The 23584-nt window shown below is 63.1% G+C and overlaps 2 protein-coding genes across 7 annotated transcripts in view; one reads left to right on the top strand and one right to left on the bottom strand.

Annotated features, from left to right (window-relative positions):
• Positions 1-4511: 4511 nt before the first annotated feature.
• Positions 4512-12046, top strand: PRR33 (proline rich 33). Its single transcript, XM_010331130.3, has 2 exons — positions 4512-4667; positions 9079-12046. The coding sequence occupies exon 2, from the start codon at positions 9088-9090 to the stop codon at positions 10507-10509; it is 1422 nt and encodes a 473-aa protein (XP_010329432.2). The 5' UTR covers positions 4512-4667; positions 9079-9087; the 3' UTR covers positions 10510-12046.
• The window catches only part of LSP1 (lymphocyte specific protein 1), a 37863-nt gene continuing 21722 nt past the window's right edge, over positions 7444-23584 (bottom strand). For 4 of the 6 annotated variants that reach the window (XM_003943282.3, XM_010331133.3, XM_010331135.3 and 1 more), the window contains exons 2-11: positions 18233-18370; positions 16919-17080; positions 15085-15223; positions 14655-14747; positions 14355-14398; positions 14104-14185; positions 12748-12882; positions 12302-12379; positions 12040-12142; positions 7444-7953 (exon numbers count right to left, since the gene is read on the bottom strand). In XM_003943282.3, coding sequence (XP_003943331.2) covers positions 12053-12142; positions 12302-12379; positions 12748-12882; positions 14104-14185; positions 14355-14398; positions 14655-14747; positions 15085-15223; positions 16919-17080; positions 18233-18370 — 961 coding nt within the window. In that variant the 3' untranslated portion in view covers positions 7444-7953; positions 12040-12052. The remainder of the gene's footprint in view (positions 7954-12039; positions 12143-12301; positions 12380-12747; positions 12883-14103; positions 14186-14354; positions 14399-14654; positions 14748-15084; positions 15224-16918; positions 17081-18232; positions 18371-23584) is intronic. The other 2 variants (XM_074401844.1, XM_074401843.1) reach the window with 2 other exon arrangements.

The raw sequence follows: 23584 nt of genomic DNA, 5'->3' as shown, positions 1-23584 counted from the left end.
GGGTTTCATCAGGAGCCCCTGGGTGACCAAGGCTGGCTCCCCGAGATGGGGAGTCTGCTCACCCTACCGTTCCCTGTGAGAACCCCTCTTCCCTGTTTGAGCCCAAAGTTCCCTTCTGTGCCTGTTTTCCTCTGGGGTGCCCCCCACACCCCTCTGAGGACCCCTCCTGATCACGGAGCAGGAAAGCTGTTCTGTCTCCTGAAGACACTGTGCCCTGGAGTGCGTTGAGTTGGGCCTGGGCTGTTTCCCGTGCGTACCCTGAGCCAGGCTCTGTGCCAGGCACACTTGGACTGCAGCAGCCCCCCACCCTTTCCCTCCCTGTGGCCCCTTTCCTCGGCCCTGGGCGTACGCTGGATCTGCCTCTGCCTAGGGAAAGCTCCGTGCCCGGGACTGACCACCCTGTCCGTGTGCGGCGGTGGTCCCAGGCCAGCGAGCTGGGGACCGTTTCTGTGTGAGCTGGCCACCATGCACACCGGGCGGCCGGGCCTGGGGAGACGCCGAGCAGCTGCGCCGTGTTGGCCGGGGTTTTAGAAACAAAGTTCATGACAACACAGCACAGATCACTGGAAGACAATAGTTACGGCCCCCCTTGGGAGTGCTGTATAAGAAAAACACACGTTCATCAGCTAAAAATGCATCCACGTTGCATCGCTGAGGTGGGAACCGTTTTCCAAACCCTCGGTCAAGAATGTTAATTTTCCCAGAGCAACTTAAGCTCCATGCGAAATTAACCAGCAGATAGCTATCTTCCAGGCGATGGGGGCGGCTTTTTCCTATCCCAGAATCTCTTCCTGAGACTCTGCTGCCCCCGAAGTTCAGCTTCGTGTAACTGCCCCAGCTGGGCCGGGCTCAGTCCCACCAGCCAGAGTTGCCCAGGCCCCCAGTGTGACCCCCTCCCCCCAGGCCACTCACTGGCCCCTCGGGCTTCGCTTCACCCTTGATGCTGTCCTCCCAGCTGGCTCAGGCCCCAAGTCCCACAGCCTCCTCCAGGGCCACCTTCTGTAGGGAGGAGAGTCATCGAAGGAGGGGAGCGAAGCCTGGCCCTGCCCTGCTGTACCCACCCCGACCCTGACTGGGCTGACACCTGTTGGCCACTGCAAGATGGGGGCGGCTCTGCCCTTGCCTGGGGTGGGTTATTTATAAGGAGCCAGTGGCAGCTGAGGTGTCCAGAAATAGGCAAGACATCTCTGCCCAGAAACCCAAGACGTGGGTGAGTCGGGTGTGAGAGCCTGGCCCTCCTTGGCCCACAGCGGCCCCCTCGCCCTCGGGCACCCAGGCCCTCCCCAGCTCCTCATATTCCCCTCCTGTGCCCCGGGCCAGAGTCACATGGGTGCTCCAACACTCCCAGGCAGAGTGACCTCAAGGCCCCCCTTTGTGAGGTAGCAAAGGCCCACTCTCCAAGTGGGGAAACTGAGGCACCTGCTTTTCTGCTGAGCTCTGTTTCCCTCAGTGTGGCCTGTGTCGCCGCCTCTGTGGTTGGGAGGGGCTGGTGTCGGGGGTGTGCTGGGGGCAGAGGGTGGCATTTCAGCAGCTGAGGAGCAAAGCAGGTGTGTGGTTAGTGCCTGTCTCAGAGGGGCCGCGTGAAAATAGCCTGTGCGAGTCAGATCCCTGCGGTGCATGCGTCACCCTTCCCTCCCTCGGAGGTGACGGGGCCAGGGCAGGGTGGGGAGAGAGCCTGCCCCTCCGTTGCTGTGGCCCCCACCATGCTCCCAGACCTGGTGTCCATCCGGCCAATCTTTGCTTTGCCCCATGTTCTCCATGGACTTCGGGAGGGGCGGCCAAGCCCTGATCAGACGGCACAAGTCAGGGAGGCCGTGTCCAGGGCAGGGAGGGTGGGCAGGGCCTCTTTCGAGCGCCTGCTCCCCCAGCCTCCAGCCAGGGACAAGATGCGGCCCAGCCCCTCGCCCCTCACCTCTGCCGAGGCCCTGTCCGTTCTGTCCTGCACCTCCAGACACCGGCCCCCAAGGCGGCATGGGCTTTAGATGCCCCCAATCCGACGCACTCCTGGTGTGGCCTTCCATGAGCCCCTGCCCTCCTTCTCCTGTTTTCGTCTCTACAAAATGGTGGTGCTGGAGGCCCAAGCTTCGCGAGCAGCACGGAAGGCCAGGACGGGCCGGGCGAATGTCCGCGTGGCGGCCGCAAGCCGTCGGCCTGAGCCCTGGCAGCTCCCCTGCTCCGCCTCTGCCCAGATGCTCACACCCTGCGCCTCTCTGCCTTGTGACTTCGGGCTGTTCCCTCACACTGGGCTTCCCTGAGCCCCGACTTCCTCCCTCCCAGCCTCCACGTCCCGCCTTCCTCTGCATTCTCCTGGTGCTGAGACGGTCACACCACGGTGTCCACACCCCAGACTCTCCGGGCTCCGAAGCAGCTGCTTGGGGGCTCTGAGCCATGGGGCTTCAAGTTGAGATGCTTGGCACTGCATGAGCCCGGGACCTCGGCACCCCAGGACCCCAGAGTGTCCCCGAAACGAGGGGCCATCCACCCCCACACGGGAGGTCTTGTTGGCCCCCTCGGCCCCAGCCCTAGGCAGCTGCTCCTGCCCGTACCCACCTGCGGGTCTCGTGTAAGAAGGGCTGGAGCTCCCTGTGGACAGGACCGGCTGCAGGCACTGGCGCCCGGCTCCGGGACTCGTGTTATAGTGACATTTGATCTTCCCAGACGCCCATTGGCCAGTAGCTGGGTGGCTGGGGTGTGTGGGGAGTCGCCGGGGGCGGGGGTGGTGGGTGCTGTGCCCATGCAGGCCCCTTACCAAGTATAGGAATGACCAGAGGAGGAGGCTGAAGGAGGCCAGGATGCTGAGGACGTGCTTGGAGAAGGAGGCAAGGCCCTCCCTCCACTTCTAGGAGCTGCCAGCTTCTATTTTTACCCCCAGCAGTGGGCACATTCTTGATGGGCTGAGGAGGGGAGGAGGGTGCTGGGGAGCCCTAGGGCACAAAGCGGAGGGCTGTCTCTGGGCCAAACTAGTGTGGGGGTCACCAGAGCCGGGCCCCCACTAGTTTCCCAGTCCACCTGCCCCATCTCTCTGAGATGTCCTGTGGGAGGAAACGTTTTGTCCAGGAAAAGGGTCTGTGCAGCCCGGATTCCCTCCCGCCATTGCCCCAGGTCCCTCCTGCCTCCCCCAGGGGAGGAAGCAGCCCAAGGTCTAGGAGACCCCCATGGAACTGAAGCCAGGCTCCCATCGACACCCCCTTAGAGGCCAGCTCTGCCTCCCCGGGGGGATGCCGTTGGAGCTCCCACAGCAAGTGGGCGAGAGACATAGCCAGGCTGGCCGCACCCCGAGTCTGCTATTCTCCCTGGGGCTGGTGCTATTGGAGGGGGCTGGCCCTAGAGCTCACTGGGTGAGGGTCTGGGCCCTCTCTCCAGGTCCTGTCTCACACTGGGGCCCCAGGGCCCTGGGCACTTATGGTGGCCTTTACTGTCAGTGCCACCATGTCTTGAAGGCACAGCGTGGCTCGGAGACTAGCTTTCTTTCCTCAGGACTCCAGGTGGCACCGTCCGATCGGCAGACACCCTTCCTGGCCTCCGCTGGCCCCTCTGCTGGCCAGTGAGGCCACCAGCTTGGATGGCCCTGCCTCTTGGATCAGGGAAACTGAGGTACCAAGTTGGGGAGAGCGGTCTGGCACCTGACTCACCCCCTCACTCTGGCCAGACCCCACAGGCTGGGCATGGCTGGTGGTGTCTGTGGAACTGACAGGTTCAGGCAAGGTTGGTTCCTTTTTGGCTGGCGCCCAGGACAGGGGTGAGCCCCAAGAGGTGCAGATGAGGTCCCTGTTCTCCCCGGGCTTGGAGTCGGGGACATCCGGACAACGCGGCCGGGGCTCACAGTGCCGGGGGCTGGGTCGGGGCTTCCGGAAGGCCTTGGGTGGCGCCTCGTCAACCCCTCCATGGAATAGCAAGGCCGCAGAGCCTGGGGACAGGCAGGGTGTGCCTGAGGTCACATCACAAGGCGGGATGGTCCCAGGCTGCTGGCTCAAAGGAGAGAGCCTGGGCCCTGGCTGCCTCCCGCTTTGTGCTGGCAGCTGGGAAGACTCTTGGAGCTGGAGTTGCTGGGAATATCCCTGTTCTCCTGCTCGGAGTCTGTGGCTTCCTCCGCACTGCACGCCTTCCCCTCCCCACCCGTGTCCTCGTGGGCAAGCCTTTGGGGGGCCACGTACAGCCCTGGTCCCTGGACATCTGTGACCAGCTTTCTGCCCAATGGGGATGTCTGCAGAGCTGCTCCTTCAGAGGCACCTGAGCGGGCCCCTGGGGGTCGCCGGCCCACCCTGTCCTCTCCCATGGTGGGGCCAACCTCCTTTCTAGGCTGGCTCCTCTTAAAGAACCCGGAGCCCACCGTTGTGGTTACACGTGGCTGAGTCTGCAGGCTTCACTAGAGCTTGGCCTGGGAAGCCAGTGTCCACCCAAGCCCTGCCCAGGCCAGGGGTCCTGAGGGACACACCTGCAGGTGGGTGTGCCATGGCCCTGCACTGGCCCTGTGTGGCCAGCAGGGGAGGGTGCTGCCCGCCCAGCTCCTCTGGCTTTGGCAGGCGCTCTCCTCCCAGCCCGCTGAGGTCAGAGGGACAGGGCAGGTTTTATTTTGGGTATCGGCGACCTCCTGCTCAGGGCACGAGCCTGAGGCGTAGCAGGGACTGCACAGAGCAGGCACCAGCAGCCACGAGGGCCTGCACCAGGTAACCGCACCCTGCTGCCATCTGGCCTGACCTGGGTGGTCCGAGGAGAAGAGGCAGGACAGGGGCCTCCTGAGGCCACTGCAGACCTGGGTGGGGGCATGGCACAAGGGAGGCCCAGCCAGGGTGGCGTGGGGACCCACTTCCACCCAGGAGGAGTCTGAGGATGGACCACGGGGCGCTGGGCCCAGGGCAGATGTGGGGAGTGAGGGGGGTGTTCTGAAATTGGTGAATGCTGAGTCAAGCCCAGGGATTGGGGAGCAGGCTGTGGGAGGGACGGCCTTCTCAGTGTCCTGGCTCCAGCTCCCTGCCTGGGTGACGCCTAATGGTGGAGACTGGGCCAGGGCCCCTCCATCTAGGTCCCGGTACCCAGTGCCCGTGGTTGGGGGGCGGGGGTGGAGACCGAGAGGGTCCCGAGCGTCTCCTGGTGCCCTGAACTGACCTGAGCCCAAGCTGGTTCCAGCCTGAGGCCGCCCGGCCCAGCTGTGGGCTCAGCACTGCCAGGCCCAGCATTGGAGCAGCTGACACAGCGCTTGGGGACTGAGCTGCTCCAACCCCAGGTAGCTGCCTCCCCACAGGCCTGGTGCTTTGGATTTTGCGGAGTCATTGACTCGTTCTGCAGACATGGTGAGCATCTTCTGTGCGGGGCTGGCCTAGGAGCCTGTAGCGGGGCTCACAGGGTGTCAGGTGTCAGCCTCTGCCCGCTGCCTTTGGTCACCGTCCCCTCCAGATCGGGTGGGAAAGGAAGGGAGTACAGTCACCAGGTGGCTACCCAGCAGGGTAGGGTGGCCTCGATGCTCTCTCAGTGGCCGGGGCATCTGAGAAAGGATAGGGGCATGTCACCTCCCTTGCGTGGGTGGTGGCTCTGCTGAGGCTTCACTTTTCTGGACTGTGTGTATTCATGAGGCAAGCAGGATTTGACATGCAGCCTTCAGAAAATAGTGGCTCTGAGGAGCTGAGGGAATGGCAGTGAAGTCCAGGACATCAGAGGTAGGGGCCTGCTCCTCACAGGGGCTTCCCAGACACTGAGGGCTGCCGGGCTGAGTGTCAGGCCCCAGTGCAGGACCTGGGAGAGGTGGGAGAGGAGGAGGAGGGAGGATGTCCCCAGGCTGTCTGCTATTTCACACAGTTGTCCATTCATCCACCCATCTATTCATTCCCACACATTCACTCACTTTCACCACTTCCTTTCCTTCCTCCTTCTCTTCCATCAGCCATCCCTCTGGCTGTCCATCCCTTCATCCATCCATCCACCCATCTACCATCTACTCATCTATCCCTCTGTTCATCCCTCCCTCCACCCATCTATTCATCCTTCATCTATCCATCCATTCATCCATTATTCCACCCACCTATCCATCCATCTCTTCATCCATCCATTCACCTACCCATCCACTCATCTATCCCTCCATTCAGCCATCCCTCCACCCATCCATCCATCCATCCTTCATCTAACCATCCATCCATCTCTTCATCCATCCATCTACCATCCACTCATCCATCCCTCCATCCATCCATCTATCCATTCACTCACCTAACATCCATTCATCCCTTCATCAATCCATTCACCTACCTATCCACTCATCCATCCCTCCATTCACCCACCTACCCATTCACTCAGTCACCTGTCTGTCATCCATACCATCATCCACCCATTCATCTACCTATCCACACATCCATCCCCATTCACCCATTCACCTATCCATCCATCCAACCACCTACCCATCCCTTCATTTATCCCTCCTTACTTTCATCCAACCATTCATCCATCCATCCATTCACCCACCTGCCTGCCCATTCACTCACTAATCCCTCCCTCTATCCCTCCCTCCAGCCCTCTCTCCTTCTCTCTATTCATCCATCCATCTACCCATCCACTCACCCATCCCTCCATTCATTTATCCACCTATCCATTCACTAATCCATCCATCTATCCATCCATCCTTCTGCCCACCCATCCATTCACCCACCTATTCACCCACTTATCCACCCATCCACCAGCCCACATTCACTCATCCATACGTCCCTCTATCCACTCGTCCATCCCCTATTCATCCACTCATCCATCCCTTCACTCACCCACCCAACCATTCATCCACTCACCCACCTACCCATCCATTTACCCACCTATCCATCCACTCATCCATCCATTCATCCACCCACCTACCCATCCATCCACCCACCTATCCATCCACTCATCCATCCATTCATCCACCCACCTACCCATCCATCCACCCACCTATCCATCCACTCATCCATCCATTCATCCACCCACCTACCCATCCATCCACCCACCTATCCATCCACTCATCCATCCATTCATCCACCCACCTACCCATCCATCCACCCACCTATCCATCCACTCATCCGTCCATTCATCCACCCACCTACCCACCCATTCCCCCACCCACCCATCCACCCATTTGTCTGTTTACCAAACCTTCACTGAGCGCCTCCTGGGTGGTGTTGGGGGAGGCCCCAGAGGTGGCTCTTGCCTTCCGTGGGTGCACAGTCAGGGCACAGAAGTTTGTATTGGGCTAGTCATGGTGGGGGTAGGATGTCACAGACATTCTGGAAAAGGAAGCCTGGACCCTGCCCACTGTGGGCCGCCACAGAACTTGTGTCCTGGAGCCTCACACTGCAAAGGCCATGAGCCGGGTCAGACTGCCTGAACCCAGAGGTCACAATCTGCTCTGCCATGTGGGGACAGGCTGGCCACTGGCCCAGCCTTTCCATCCTGGCCAGCCCTGCCCCCTCAGTGAGTACAAGACAGCCAGCACACGGGAATACACAGGGAGCTTTATTTCACAAATGGCGGTGTGGGGGGCAGCAAGCAAAGAGTGGGGGGCCTCACCCTCAAGCCTCCGGCACGGCCGCAGTCAGCTCTTGATCTGGTTTCCCCTCGGATCTGGGGGGTGACCTGCCCTCTCTGCACAGGCTGTGACTCAACCTTTTACCTTCCTAGAAGGCACCTGGCCTCTCCAGGGGTAAGTCCCTTTGGCCAATGAGCAGGAGTGTCTTTCCTCCCCCAAGTAATGAGAAGCAGAGCTGGGTGGGTGCAGGGCAGGCGGGGGGGGGGGGTGGTGGTGGGGCAGAGAGTGGAAGAGCAGGGAGGCTGGAGGGTCCAGGAGCAGAAGGAGGTGGCAGCAGGGGGCGTCAAAGAGGCGAGGCTAGGCCATGCTGGTAACAGGAAGCGACTTCTTAGCCAGGGCAGAGGGCGGGTGTCTGGCTGGAATCTCCCCTGAGTACATGGAGGGTGCCACCCGGCTGGACCTGCAGACCCAGGAAGCTGGAACATAGGCATGGGGTGCAGGGAGCGTTAGGCTTGGGTCCAGGGAGGGGCTGCAGACCTGCCTCCTGCACCCCACAGAGCCTTCCCCCTCAAGCCTCTGTCTGCCCGCAACCCCTCTCCACCACGGGAGAAGACTCCCTGCCTCAGAGGCCTGCTTCCCAGGGTGAGCCCTTCTGCCCTGGGTCAGGGCCTCTCACTGGAGACCTGACTCCAGGTGGAGGGAAGGCGGTCCTGCCTGCCAGCCAGCCTGCCCACCCCGGGAGCTAGAATTGGGGTTCCCGTGGTTCCTGCAGTCCTGTTGTCCGGAGGCGGCCAGCAGCTGAGAGCAAGTCCTGGGCAGGCTCCTTCTGCCCCCACCCCTCCAGCAGCTCTGTGCCTGCAGAGCCAGCCCCAGCAGCAGCCCCCAGGCCTCCCTCCTTCCCCAAACCAGACAGCCTCTGGCTCGGCCCAGATGCCATTTGTCAATGTCCCTGCAAACACGTGGCGCCCAGAAACCAGGGTGGGCGGCTTGGCCGGACCACCCCAGCCAGGAGGTCTGCGGGAATATCCCATTTAGCATAGCTCAGCGAAAACTGCTCCCACCTTCCGGCCGATCTACCTCTGATGATGCAGCCTCAGCTTTCCCGAGCCTCTTGGCCGCCACCCCTCACCGCTGGCTCGCAGCGGACGCGCCTGTGGTCGGGCCGGAGACGGCGGGGCGCCCCTCACGTGTCTGCGGGCAGCCGCTCTTCCAGCCCTGGGCCCGGCCGGCAGCTGGCCAGGGGCACGCCTCTCACTCAGGGCTCCCCCGAGTCTCCCACCCCAGCCCACGCGGCACTGTGGCCTGACCCAGGCTGCTTTGTGCCAGGGTGACAGGCAGGACGGAGCCCCGAGGCAGGGCCCAGCCCTGTCCTTCGAGGAACTGGGTGCCTCATTTCTACATTCGCGTGATGGTGGGGCTGCCCCAAAGTCCCCTAGACGCAGTCAAGCTCAGGACGCCCCCGGCAGGTTCTGGGTGCACAGGAAGCAGAATGCTCAGGTCTCCACACTCTGGGCCCAGGGTCTCCCTGGACCACACGAGACATAGGCCTCCCCCCTTGGGAGGGAGGAGGGCTGGCCTGACTGCTGTCCCTTTCACCCCAGGACACAGCCATGCTTATCTCAGCTTCGTCGATGGCACCCGAGGTGGGTGGCCCGAGTGTCCGGGGGACCCCTGGACCCCCACCGCCCCTGCTGCCTAAGCCAGGGAAGGACAACCTTCGTCTGCAGAAGCTCCTGAGGAAGGCGACCCGGAGAAGGATGACAGGGAGCGTGCACCTCACCCCCCCTGGGGCCTTCCGCACCTCCCTGTCCCCCGTGAGTGAGGCCAGCCATGACCAGGAGGCTGCAGCCCCGCACGCTGTGGAGAGCCCGCATCCCGCCGAAGCCCTGAGCCCTCCTGAAGCCCAGAGCCACGCCGAGCCGCCCCGCACGGTGGCTGCCCCACCCCACTCTCCGCACACCTCCATCATCCACCACGTGGCGTCACCCCTGCAGAAGTCCACCTTCTCCTTCAGCCTCACCCAGCACAGGATTCTAGCTGCTCACTTCAAGGCCACGGGGTCCCAGGTTGCAGCCCCGGCCCCAGAACCTGCCCGGCCCCCCAGTGGCTTCGTCCCTGTCTCAGCCCCAGTGGCTGGGGGCACCCACATCACCCAGGTGCACATCCGGCTGGCGCCATCCCCACATGATGGGACCCAGGAGCCCCCCAAGACAGACCCAGAAGGGGGATCCCACAGCCGGGACGGAGACAAAGCCCCATGTCCCCCCAGAGCCCAGGGCCCAGTCCCAGTGGCTCATATCCGCCCGCTGCCCACCGCAGCCCAGGCTGCCAGAGCCTCGCCTGAGGAGCCCCTTGTACCCCGGCTGCCATCTGGCTTCCAGGCCTCGGTGCCCAGAGAGGCGAGTGCCAGGGTTGTGGTGCCCATAGCCCCGACCTGCCGAGCACTGGAGCCCTCAAGGCGCAGCCTGGCCCCCGTGGCCCCTGGCGGAGAGCAGCTGGAGGAGCCCCCGGGGGCTGGTCCCACCCCTGAGGCCGAGTGGGTGTCCAGCCCCACCAGGGCCTCATGCCCTGCACCACCATCAGGCCCTCACCCATGCCCCATCCCCAAAGTTGCGCCCAAGCCCCGGCTCAGTGGCTGGACGTGGCTTAAGAAGCAGCTGCTGGAGGAGGCCGAGGGGCCTCTGCGCCCGGGGCCACAGCAGAGCCTAGAGCCAGAGGCGCCTGCTCCCACGGAGCAGGAGGTGTCCTGGGCCCCCACCGCCCAGGCCCCCGCCTCCCTGGCCTCCAGGATGTGGGATGCCGTGCTGTACCGCATGTCGGTGGCGGAGGCTGGAGGGCGCCTTGCAGGGCCCAGCGGTGGGGAGCGCACCCCGGCCGGCCTCACCCGCCTGCCCTTCCTGTACCGGCCTCGATTCAACGCCCGGAAGCTGCACGAAGCTGCCCGGCCCCCTCCCACAGTCCGCTCCATCCTGGAGCTGAACCCCCAACCCAAGAACTTCAACCGCACGGCAACCGGCTGGAGGCTCCCGTGAAGTGGCCAGAACGGCTCCCAGGGCCCAGGACCACGGAGGGTACAGAAGAGGGGGCTGAGGCCCGAGCTGGGGGCCCACAGCTGCATGAGAATGTGCCAGGGCCCGAGGAGCATGGGTGCAGGGCAGCCTGAGGAGGGCACACGGGTGCTGAGGGAAGTCTGGATGTAAGAGGGTGGTAGGTGGACGGGGCAGAGAGGGCGAGCCGGGGCCCCTGGGCTGCAGTGCTGCGGGGAACAGAGAAGGGGTCTGCTGGGATGTGGGGTGGGGCCTTGGGGTGAAAAGTTCAGGTAAGATAGCAGAGCATTGCATCTGCTGACCGAGCCCAGGCTCCTCGGGGGCCCCTGGGCCTCACATTTTTCCTCCCTTTTGCTGTCAAAGGTTTGGGGGCAGATCTCTGCTTGCTGAGGCGTAGGCGTGGTCAGGCTGGGCCATCGGCGCCAGGAGCAGAGTCAGCAGTTTTCTTGCCTGCACTTCCTGATAGCAGAGCCAGACCCTGGGACTGGGGTGCAGGGGGGAGCCCCCAGCCAGCGTGGGACTTGGCACCGATACAAAGTGCTCCGGGCAGGCAGGGAGGGGCTCATCAGGCGTGGAGGAGGCCCAGCGTTTCTCCTCTCACGGTCCACCTCGGCTTCCCCCCTGGACTGACAGCCTGAGGGGGCAGAACTCAAGGGGCTTGCTGGTGGGAGAGAGGGTCTCAGCATCGGCCATGCCCAGGCTTTGATAGCTGGAGGAGGAGGGGGCCCTCAGTCCCAGCCTTGCGAGAGCAGCTTGGCCAAGTGGGGCTGAGAAGGGGCTGTGGCCCTGGTCGGGACAGTGGAGGGCCCCAGTAGGCAGTGAGCCAGGCTCTGGGGGTGTTGCCAGCCACAGGAGAAGGACTCAGAGGTACCAGAAAAAGTCTGCTTGAGAGTCGGAGTTTAGCAGGGAAAGATGGTAGGAGGCCAGCTGCCCCACCCTGGGTGGGATGGGTGCTGGAAATGGAGCCCGGGCCCCGGTTCACTAATAAATGTGTGTCTCACCATGGCAGGAGTGGCCCTGCTCTGTCTGCAGCATAAGAGGGGGAGGGCATCTAGATCCCTGAATGGCCCTCGGCTGGCACAGGGAGGAGGCCCTAAGTTTCTGCCCCTCTAAGGACGCCCAGCACACAGATGGGCGGGAACCCGAGCTCCAGGGGCTCCGTGCTACCCACTTCCTTCAGTGCTAGCCCTGCAGTGGCCAGGCTGCCCCTCACGTCCATCATGAGCCCTGCTGGGGTTTTTGGGGAGTCCCAGAAGGGAGCCTTGAGCTTCCCTGGTGGAACAGTGGCTGAGCCGGGCTGACTCTGGTGAAGCGAACAGAGAGTTTGAATCTGGCGTCGGGTGAGGGAGGCAGTGTCTGCACAGGGCTGGGAGACAGAGCTGGTCTGGGTTCTGGCGAACTCGGAGCCCACCCTTGCAGCCTGCAGTAGGAGTCCAGGCCCCCTCCAGGTCGCCACGTTCCCAGCACGATACACATGTGTGCCTCATTCTGCTCCGCGGGTTGCCGGGGACTCACCAAGATGGGAGGCCTAGGGCGCTGGGCCCCCCTCCACAAGCACCTTCTCATACTTCCCATGCCCAGTGGCCACAAACTTATACCTCTTCCCAGATGGGGTGCTCTGTTGGGGAAGGAGACCAGGAGTGAAGGCGAGAGCAACAGAAGGGAGATGAGGCTGCCTCCGCCTCTGGAAAGCCCTCCCAGATGCACAGAGGACAGCCCCTCTTTGCCCTGCCCTGCGGCACCCACCCTGCCTGCACCAACCACATGTAGGCTCTACCTTAATTGTTGACGAGGTCTTGGAGCCTCCCTTCTGCTCCCAGAGGCTTTTCTTGCTCATATCACCAGCCACAATATCCTGGGGGCAGCAGCAGGACATGTCACAAGGGCAGACCCCTGGATCTCAGGGAATAGAAGCCCTGAGCCCTTCTCTCCTACCTTGCCTTACCTGGCCGGGGGGCCTGAGACCTGCCTATGTACCTTTTTCTGTGCGATCCCAGTGGAAGAGGCAGGGAAAGGAATAAACGTGCCATCCACCCCCACTCGGCCAGCACAGCCATCAGCACCAGCAAGGGTGACCCCACCAAGCACGACGCCCCGGTGTTCTGTCTACCCACACTGCCTCCTGGACAGTCCCACGCTTGCCTTAACAAGGAATCCTGGCCTGCTGCTAAACTCCCAGGCGCTGGCTCTGCAACCCAGCCTTACTCCTGGAGGGGCCCTTACCTTGCAGGATGGTGTCTTGGCCGCAGACTGAGCCTGTACCTCACCGGTCTCCCACAGACTCTTGGTACTGGCCACAGCCATGCTGGGCAGCTCTATGGAGGCCTGGCGGGCTAGCTTGGGGGTCCGGCCAGAGGTCTGCAGAGGAGGCAAGGCACCAGGATTACCTCAGTGGATGGCCACCGTGGACACATCAGAGGGTTACACTGGGCAGCCCTCCGCTTTGTCTGTGTGTTTTCCCTGGGAGTGCTTTCCCAATGTAGCCCTAGAGTGGGAATCACGGAAACAATGTATTTTCCTTCATTCGATGCAATTGTGAGACACCTCCCTGCCCTAAAGAGCACCAGGGAGGTGACAGCACACAGGACAGATGTGGGTCTGCCTCCAAGCTGCTCAAGGGGCAGGGCCGGGAGACCGTGGGCTGGAGGCAGGGCCACTGAAGGGATGGAGGGACAGTGGATCGATGGCGGAGTATTGGTTGGATGGAAGAGCATTGATCAGATGGGGGAGTATTGGGTGTATGGAAAGTGTTGATAGATGAAGTTATTTTGATTGGATGGAGGAGTACTGATTATTTGCGGGAGTATTTGTTAGATGGAGGGGCACTGATTGAATGGAGTAGCATTGGTTGGATAGAGCCATATTGGTTCGATGATGGGGCGTTGGTTGAATGGAACGACATTGAATGAAGCAGCATTGGTTGAATGGAGGGCCACTGGTAGGGTGGAAAGGTACTGACTGATTGGAGGAGCAGTGAATGAAGGGAGGAGTATTGAATGGATGAGGAGGTGTCGGTTGGGTGAAGGAATATTGATTGGATACAGGAACATTGGTGGATGGAGGATTGCTGGTTGGATGCAGAGGCATTAATTGGATGCAGGAATGTTGGTTTGATAGGAAGGTGTTGATTGGATGGAGGAGCGAGTCTTGGCCGGTGGAAGGGCATTGACTGAAATCAGAAGTGTTGGGGGAACGGAAGGGTGCTGACTGGGTGAAGGAGCGGTGTATGGAGGTGGGGCACTACCCGTGCAGAAGAGCACGATAGAATGGAGAAATGCTGGCTTGCTGGATACACGAGTACTGGGTGGATGGAGGCTCACTGGGTGGCGGAAGGGGCACTGATTTAGCAGAGGAGTATTGGTTGGATGGAAGGATACTGGTTAGATGGAGATGTCCTGATTAGAGAAAGGAGTATTGTTTGGATAGAAGGGCATTGATTAGAAGCAGAGGCACTGATTGGATGAAGCTATACTGTTTGGATGGAGGGGAATTGATTGAATGAATAAGGGCACCGGTTGGATGGGGGAACTGTGCTGGGATGGAGGACAGGCGTGGCCACAGTGGGGAGCCGGGCCATACCTCAATGGCCTGGGTGTATTGCTCCAGCCGCTGGTCAATCCTGGAGATGGGCAGGTCTGGCTGGGACTTCTTTACACTGTTACTGGAGGGTAGATGCGTCAGGCCCCATGGCTCCCCACAGGGGTTCCCCCAACCCGCTCAAGACATCTCCTGTGGTCTCCAGGTCTCTACCCTGTGACTCCCTTCAACCCCTTCTTGGGGAAACCTAAGATCCGAGCCCAGAAAGCAGACAGATAGACAGACAGACAGACCTCTTCTCTATGGAGCGGTTTAGAGACTCGGTCCTGTCGATGAGCTGCAGAGGGTGGAGAGAGACGTGAGCCTGCCGCAGCCGGGACAAAGCCCCACCCTCCATCCCCCCAGTGACTCCATCCGCCGATCCAGCCCCCAACTCTTAGATCACGGGGGTTTGTTGAGTGCCAGGCAACGGGGGAATAATGGGCAAAAGCCGGGCCTGGTCCTGGTCTTCCTGTGGCTGGCATGTGGGATTGGCCATTTGGGGATGAGTCAGGGAGAGGGGAGAAGATGGCGGGCTTTGCAGCCTGACCTACTTTGGTGGTGGGGCTCAGCGGAGGCGAGCTGTGTTCAGGGGTCCCCTCCAAGACCAAGGGGCTGGGTGTCCTGGGCTGCTGACATTTCCGGTGCTAGGAAAAAAAACAACCAGGCACCCCAGGTGACCCTTGCCTGTACCCCTCCTGCCGTCCCCTCCCTGGGCCTCAGGGTCTCCGTGGTCCTGACATGCTCCCGTTCTGGAGCTGGTGGTGAGAGACTGAGGAGTCTGGGCAACTGCGTCCGGAGCTTGCAAGAGGGTCCACGAGCCTCACCCTCCCTGAGAATGAGGGCCCAGAAGGGGCTGCAAGGTGGAGGGTGTGGGGTGCTGACCCTCTGGGTTAGTGCCATAGGACCCACAGTGGTGTAGACAGCCAAGGCAGACTCATCCCGGGGTGGGGGCACCCGGATCCTCCGAGGTGGAGCCATTACCTCTTGTTCCTCCTCGGCCCCGGCGGCCCCCCGGTTGTCCTGGACGGTGTCCTCGGGGTCTGGCCCCTCCTTGCTCAGACTCAACTCCTCCAGGTGGCCTTCGTCACTGTCACCCTTTCCACAGGCATGTGGGCCGGGCCTGTGGGTGGAAAGGGAGGCAAAGCCGTTCTAGGGCCATTGGATTGCTTGGTTGACCCCTTTCCATTTATAAGCCTCAGTTTCCCCATCTGTGAAATGAGGGCAGTAAGGCTCATTGAGCACCAAGGGGTCTGAGACCCAGCCCGTTGGGTAAGAAGGTCCGCCGGCCTCAGAGCCAGTGCCGTCTGCTTGGGCCTCTGTGTCAGGGCCTGAGACTCCTGGGGAACTGACCAGTCCCCACCAGGCAGGGCCCTACCAACTAAGGGTCCCCCAAGCACGGAGGCTGGGTTCAACCCCCAGCTTTCTGGCTGGGCCTCCACCTGGCAGCTGCTCACCCACCGGTTGGTCTGGCAGGGTCCCCGGGGTGACGATTCCTGCTCTGCTCCCTGTGGGGGCCTGTGGGTGTTATGGGGGGCTCGAGCCTGGGTCATCTGGAAGGCCAGGCAGAGGTAGGGGCCAGGTCACTGAGGAGGGGGGCCAAGGGGCTGCCGGCTGCGGGGGAGGGGGAGGCCAGCCAGCTGGCAGCTTTCAGCGCCTCTGCATTTGAGCAGGACTGAAGCTGGAGGAGAAGATGGGAAATTCTCGAATTTTCCATGATTTCAGGCCTGTGGGTGTGTGTGCCAGCCAAGACCCAGACCCACCCACCCAAGGTGGGCAGGGGTCTGAGCCAGCAGCAGCCACACAGAGGGGCCATTCAGGAGCAGCGCCTTGCGGCCAGACAGGTGGGGGGGTGGAGTGGCGGCCGCAGAGCTGGGCTCCACCGAAGAGTCAAAGTGCCCCCTGCTGTTGGGAGCAGCCTTGCCTGCCAAGGCCTGAGGCCAGAGAGGAGGGAACTGCCCCGTCTCAGAAATGTGGAGCCTCTGGACTCCCAGGCGCCTATGGGGAAACCGAGGCCTGGGGAGGGGGCGGTGGGCGCTGGGCCAGGCTAGGACCAGGGGTTCTTGTGGAGTGGAAGCCTGGTTGTAGCAGGAGAAGGGAACGTTGCTCAGCAACACCAGCCCCTAGAGCTCCAGGGGGTCTCAGAGGGGCCGGCACGACCGGGGAGAACTGCCACCCGGCCACGGGCTCTGGTCCCACCCAAGGCCAGGGGGTCCTGAACAGGGCTGCAGTTGGACCCATCGTGGCTGCAGCAGACTGAGATGGCGGGAACCCTGAGTGTGGGTAGTGAAGTGGGGCTCGGGAGCAGCCCCTCTCGGGCCTGCTGGGGTTAAGACAGGCACACACATCCACACATCTGGAAACCGCGTCCCCCCTCTGGCCGACTCTCCGGCGCGCACATCTGGAAATACCTGCTCCCCTCCGTGGGAATGGAGATCAGCCAGCCCCGAGGGAGGAAGGGGCGGCGGCGGGCTCTCAGCCTCCATTACAGAAGCGGCCGCAGCTGTGTGCTGATGTGGCAGCACACGCCCGGCCCGCAGCTGCCTGGATGGGGCCCAGGGGCTCTGGGGAGCCCCAGAATGAGGTTTCCTCGCCGCCCCTTGCAGGCCGCCATGCTGTCTCGCCCTCTTCCTCCCCTTCTTTCTCCCCCTTTCCTGGCCATGGGGGCATTTCAGGGGCTGCTTGGAAAGGGGGTCATGGGGTGGCTGCTCAGGCTTAGGCTGGGGGCCCACAGGGAGCCCCGCTTTGCCCAGCGCCCACCCTGAGGCCCAGAGGGAGCCCAGCTCTGCCCAGCGCCCACCCTGAGGCCCCCACTCACCTGTCCTCTTGCTCCCCCTCAGGACTCCTGCACCGGGGGGGCTCTCCACCGTCTGGGGTGCCCTGGGCCCCCTCGCGCTGCTGCTGCTCTGGCCTCTGGGACCAGTCACCGAAGCCCTCGTCCTCATCCAGTTCAGGGACCTCCGAGGCCTTCAGGCTGAGGCTGAGGGTAGCAGGAGGGAGCTTAGGACTGGGCGGCCGCTACCTCCTCTGCCCGGAGGTGCCACTCACTTCCTGGCGCCTGCTCAGGCCCTGGGCTCCAAGTGTGGGGGACCCTGTGTGCCAGAGAGCTGGCTCTGGGCTGTGTCTTCTGTGGTCAGAGTATCCCTAAGGGTAGGGCTGTGCCTCCCCCATCAGTCTGGGGCTACCTGAGGCAGGGCTGTGCTTCCTCCATCAGTGTGGGGCCCCATGAGGGCAGGGCTGTGCCTCCTCCATCAGTCTGGGGCTCCCTGAGGGCAGGCTTATGCCTCCTCCATCAGTTTGGGGGTCCCTGAGGATAGGGCTGTGCCTTTGTCATCAGTGTGGGGCTCCCTGAGGGTGGAGCTGTGCCTCCTCCATCAGTTTAGGACTCCCTGAGGGCAGGGCAGTGCCTCCCCTGTCAGCCTGTGGCTCCTTAAGAGCAGGACTATGCCTCCCCCATCAGTCTGGGGCTCCTGAGGGTAGGTCTGTGCTTCCCCCATCATCCTGAGGCTCCCCAAGTGCTGCCCTGGCCCCCAGGCTCCTCCCAAACCCCAACTTCTCAGGCCTCCCGTGTGGTGGGGTGAGCCCTGGAGAGCTGGGGCTCTCGGTGGGATGGCCGACGGCCTAACCATGGTGACCGCTGCACCCCACTCTGCTCAAGGCTGCTGACTCGGAGAAAAATGGAACAAAAGACGCCGGGGGGGAAGGGGAGCATTATTGCAAAAACAGCCCAGCCCAGCCCAGCCGTGGAGGCCGCCTGGGCCCAGGGAGGAAGCAAGCCAGCCTGGCCGCCAAGTTGGGCGTGGCTCTGTGAGTCACTGGCGGGGGGGTCTGGTGGGGGGCCCGGGCCAGAACACGTGGCTGGGGTCAGAGGCAGTCCAAGCAAGGACCAGAGTGGGGGCGCAGAGCCTGGTTCAGCACCCGGGACGCAGCCAGGCATTGGCAGACCCTCACCCAGGGCTTTGGCCAGCCTCCTCAAGCAGCAATCGCCCACTCCCGCGCCTGCTCCTGGGGGCCTTCCTCGCTGTCCGACGCTGGGCCGCCCCAAGCACAGTCCCTTGACCTCCCCCTCCGCCCAGGCCCAAGGGTGCACAGACAGGGGCTGGAGCCCAAGGCTGAGGGCGGGGCTGCTCACAGCGTCTCCGGCTCTGCCTGTTCGGGGGCATGGCCGCCTCCGTCCTCGTCCTGGGCCTGCAGCTGCCCGACTCGCTCACGCTGGCACTGCTCTGGGGCGGCCTCCCCCTTGTCCTCCACGCTCCGCTGAGCTGTGAGCCTGGTGGGGGACACAGTGGACAGTCACACCACGGTCAAGACAGGCGCTGCTGTGCACCCGCTGCTCCTGTCTACGCAGGCCTTGCTGGGGCCACACGGAGCGGGCAGACCTGGTCTTTAAACAGAGGCTGGGCACGTGGTCATGAGGTGCCCTCTGGCCCAGGCGAGGGTCCCAGGGCCCTGTGAGGATCTGGGCCCCCCGTGCCCTCGGGGGCCCTTTCAGGCCTGAAGAAGCAGAACAAAGGCCCTCTGTCCCCCTCTCCCAGCCTGCCCCTCCCTCATTAGAGCCAAGGCCCTGACCCAGCTGACCCCGGAGGGCCCAGAAGAAGATACTGGTGTCCAGGGAGACTGGCCCCAGCGTACCGCCAGGCGGCGCCTCCAACCCCACCTGCGGATGCTCCGTCTTGCACCTCAAAGGCAGGCTGTGTTGGGGAGAAGGGCCCCCCATGAGGCCCAAGGCTGAGGAAGGGAGAGCCTGCCAGCCAGGCAGATAGCTCCTGTCCCACCAGCAGCCCTGCTCAGAGAAGGCCTGGGCTCCTGCCTAGGCCTAACCCCATAGCTGGGAGGACCCTATGGGGTCGGCTCACCCAACCACACCCCATCCTGATTTCAGAGTCCTCTGCGGAGTCTCTCTGAGCTGTTTCTTTATTGTTGGTGTTGTTTGAGTCAGAGTTTTACTCTTGTCGCCCAGGCTGGAGTGCAATGGCGCGATCTCAGCTCACTGCAACCTCCGCCTCCTGAGTTCAAGCGATTCTCCTGCCTCAGCCTCCCAAGTAGCTGGGATCACAGGCACGCGCCACCATGCCCAGCTAATTTTATATTGTTTATTAGAGATGGAATGTCTCTGTGTTGGTCAGGCTGGTCTCGAACGCCCGACCTCAGGAGATCCGCCCGCCTCAGCCTCCCAAAGTTTCGCATGGTTGATTGAGCTGTTTCAAAGACAGGAAAACTGAGGTAAGGGAGCGCTTCTGCTCTCACAGCCTGACACCATGGCTTCTCAGGGTCTCACACTCCCCGATGGGGGACAGAGGAAGACACAGGCTAGCCTGAACTTGGGGGTCGGAGCGCCTGCCCAGCAGCTCTCAGATGGCCCAGGTCCTGCAGACACTGGGGTCGCAGCTGTCACAGTCCTGCCTCCCACTGCCCTCCTAGAGCTTGAGGTGGGGTCCAGGGTCTCTACGATCCTACAGGGGTTATTATCCCAGACCCAGGGAGGGAGCCTAGGCCAGAACAAGGAGCAGGGCTGGGGTCTCCTTGCCGGGGTCTCTGTTCTTCCCGGCCAGTGTCCGCTGCCTGACCCTGTGGCTGGCTCCCCACCGGGCCCCCGTCCCCCGGCCAGAAAGCATGTTCTGCCAGAGCATGATCTAATCTCGCCTAGTCTCCCCTAAGCCTCTCAGACAAAAGCCAGGCCCTTCTGCAGGCCCGTGTTCAAGGCCCACTCCCCCCACCGAAGCCACAGGGGACTCCAGCCACGCAAACCCAGCCGCCTGCACACCCGCCCCCTGCACTCCCGAATCCGCCCGCCTGTCCTGCTCCTCAGAAGTGCCTTCAACTCCCAGCCCCAGAGGAAGCCACTTAATTCCCCACACCTGGCTCCCATCATCCGGGCAGATGAGGCCGGGCTTCCCGCCGCTGCTGGCCTCCACAGGGCTGGGGGCTGCTGGACTTGGTTCCACTTGGAGAGGCAGAGCTTGGGGGTGCAGAGGCCCTTGTGCTCACTCACGACCCTCCAAACCCAGGCTGGTACAGAGCTGGGGCAGAGTGTTGAGGCGGGGAGGGCCTCCATAGAGGGGGAGCCTGGCCATGTGCCTCCCCAGCTTCCCATGTCCCAGCCCCTCCATGTGGGCCAGGGCTCAGCTGGGGTGTGTGCCCCGGGCCTGGGGCATGAGATGGAGCCCCAGCTTGTCCGTGGACGCAGGCTCCCGGTGGGGCCAGGGCCCTCACTCCAGCTCCACTGACCCCTTCCACCAAGCCGTGGGGAGAGTGGGGCTGGGGAGCACACATTAGTGAAGAGAACCCAGGCGCTCATGTGCACACGTCTCCTTGGGTCCACCCCTGTGGGCAGCAAGTCCAGGCCCTGACAGCCTCACAGAGGCCCTCGCTCTGCTCACGGTTCACACCCAGCACAGGGAGCGCGGCCTGCATCGGGAGTCCCCAGGCCCAGGGCACACACCGGGACACACTGGCTGAAGCACGTTCTCCATGAGCCCACGCTCCGGCCACACAGGCACGCACGCCCGAGCCCCAGGCGCATGCAAGAACGCACGCGCTCACCCACAGCAACACCTGACACCCACACTCGTGTGCAGGCAGGCTTGGGAACAAGGGGACCACGTCCCCCCCAGGGATCCCTGGAGGGCTCTGCAGCCTCGCTTTCGGGAGGCAAACATTCACTGTTTGCCTTGCATCACCCCGACAACGGCGGTGCCGGCCCTGGCAGGAGGCCAAGGTGTGCGCTCTGGGAACCTCATCCCTGCCGAGCTGAGCTGGGCCCCTCGACCATCACCCCGACTGAGCTCTCCCTGGCAAGGGGCCTGGGGACCGAGTGGGGGTGTAGGGAAAGCATTTCCTGCCGGTGTCTCTCCTAAAAGCCAAAGCTGGGGAGAAGCCCTGCTGGCCCCTGGCCCCTGACCCAGCAGCCTGAGGACGAGGAGGCCTCTGGGCCCCCTTCCCCATCTCCTCCCTTTCTCCCTGCCCCAGGATATGAGTAATGCGGGCCCCCTCCCCATGATCTCACCCCCTCACTATTCCACAGCTGGGCTCCGTTCTGGGAACTGGAAGGGGGACAGCTCTCCTGGGGTGGGGTGCGGGCCTCTGGCCTGGGAAAGGCGCCCCCCGGCCAGCAGCACAGGCCCCTTGGCAGGCTCGGTGGAGCTGTCAGGACTCTGGGATGGCCGACCCGCCTGTGGCCCTGGCTCAGCCCCATGCAGCTGCGAGGGATTTGGTGTTCCTGCGCAAATGCAATTAGGCGATTTCCTGTGTCTGTTCTGGCTCTGAGGCCCAGGGGCCTCAGCTCAAGGGGCCAGGCAGTGGAGAGGCTCCATCCATCCACCTCCTACCCTGGTGCACCCCCGCACCCGCATGGTCCCAGGCTCCACTTCGAGGCTTGGCCCCCAGCCAAGGACACCAGTATGCACAGAACTCTGATGGAAGCCTCGTTCTGAGTGGGGTTCCCCAAGTTTAGGTCTGTTCTGGTCAGCCTCATCCACTGCCCACCACCCCCTGACTGGGGACACCAGCTCTTCTTCTCCTTCCTCCACGGCACCCCCACTTCTACCTCCCAGTCTCCACCAGGGGCCCAACGGTGCCTGTCCTCGGCCCAGCACACCCGGCTACCTCTATTGTTCCCCTGCAGATACTTCCAGAGTGAGCGTGGGGCTCAGTCCCTGTCCAGACTCTGCCGCCTGCCGACAGCCCCTGTGGCCGCCCCACCTGGCTGTCCTGAGCCCAGAGGCTGGTGGAGAGGGTCCTTTCTGGAGTCCTGGGGAGTGAGGAGGCTCTCTCAAGGAGTGGGGGCTGCAGGGAGGACGTCGAGGGGGAGCTCCTCGTTCAGGCCTGACAACAGGTCCCCTGGACACCACAGGGAGCTGGCAGGAGGCCTGGGGAGCTGGGGAGTCTCCCACCAGGGTGACTTGGGGCTCCCTGCACAGCACCGAGGTCTCTGGTCCCCTCACGAGCCCAGCTTCCCCTGGGGTTATAGACTTGCCCTTCAAGTCACCGCAGAGCCCAAGAACAGAGAGACACAGCGCAGTGTGGAGGCAAAAGGTGCCCACAGGGGCCGTTCCTGGCTGAGGCTTCCAGAGGGCAGTGGGATAGCAACCCTGAGTACCCCTGCCTCCGCCAGCCGCCTGCCACGGCATTCCTGACACGGGCTTCAGAGTGTGAGTCCGGCTCTATCTGGCAAGCCAGGGCAAATGCGGTGGCAGCTGGCAGCACCCGCACCCCACAGCCTGGGAGCCCGCCCCTGTCGGCTGGCCCCTGGGTTGTGCAACATGCAGGGGTCCTGCCCCAGGGAGGGAGCAGCCCAGGGAGGGGCCCGAGGGTGTGACACAGCCAAGCTGTCACTCTTCCCCAGAAAGGCAGCTGGGAACGCAGCTGGGAGGGGAGCCAGGAGCGGAGACAGCCTGGGGCCAGCAGGTGGGTAACAGGTGGGGCAGCGGGAGGGGCACGCACCATCCGCCTAGGGCTGGGGCTTAGAGATGGAAACCTGTCCCCCAACACCTGGCACAGACCCAGCCTCCCTCCAGGGCCTCCAGCACCTTCCCAGTTGTGCCTGCACCCTGCTGGGTATGGACAGGGTGGGAGTCAACCCTTTTCCTTGTAGTCCGGGGCCAGTGGGAGAGGGAGACACCCCAGTGAGCAGGATCCTAGCCTCTGCCTGGTGAGGCCAGGGAATGAGCCGCCGGGAAGAGGGAGCTGCTCTCTCTGTGCAGTTGGAGTGGGTCCCTGAGGCCCCTCCCTGGAACCACCAGAGTCATGGTTCAGGAGGGAGCTGCCCTGGCTGGCTGCACTGGGGAGACCTGGGGGCAAGAGCAGCCTGGAGAGCAGCAGGGACCCCCTCGGGGCCACGCCGCCACCAGGGACCGAGGAGCAGGCCTGGCGGCAGGAGGCCTCACCCGGGCCCTTCGGGCTGGGTGACTTCTACAAGACATTGAAGGCAGTGGCTGAGATGGTGGAAGGTGACTGAGAGCAGCCATAGCCAGAGAAGCTGAGCCTGAGAGCGCAGGGGAAGGTCCAGCAGGCCAGGGCCCCCATCCCAAGCACGAGGCTCCTGCCTGTCTCCCCTGGCCAATGGGGCCTCACGTGAAGGGTGCCGTCCGTGGCCTGAGGCTGGTTCCACAGTGGGACGCATGCATCCAGGCAGAAAGGGGAGCACAGAAGTGACAGCCCAAGACCCAGCCCCCTCCACCAGGGTCCCCGGCCTGCCTCGTCCCCAGTGCTGGCAGCGCCGACAGCCAGACGGCCGCTCTGGGCCTGAGTCCCCGTCTGTAAGGGCCAAGCGGGTTAATCCAGCAGAGTGCTTGGCTCTGCGCTGGGGCACAGGAGGCGCTGCAGTCACAGGGCCAGTGTTCCTGGGTCTCTTCCCTGTGGCTACGCCTAGAGGGGATGGACCTGAGTGCACGGAGGGCACAGAGGTCTGGCACACCCGGCCTGCTGGGAGCAGGGGGCTCAGGAAGATCCTAGCAGCACATGGCGGCTAAGCTCGGGCCCGTGG

This window comes from Saimiri boliviensis, chromosome 6 (genome assembly GCF_048565385.1).
Source record: "Saimiri boliviensis isolate mSaiBol1 chromosome 6, mSaiBol1.pri, whole genome shotgun sequence".
Classification (NCBI taxonomy): Eukaryota; Metazoa; Chordata; class Mammalia; order Primates; family Cebidae; genus Saimiri; species Saimiri boliviensis.
This window is presented reverse-complemented; position numbering and strand designations above follow the sequence as displayed.

Excerpts from the sequence above, each read along its gene's own strand:
- PRR33 (XM_010331130.3), top strand. The coding sequence starts at position 9,088 with ATGCTTATCTCAGCTTCGTCGATGGCACCCGAGGTGGGTGGCCCGAGT.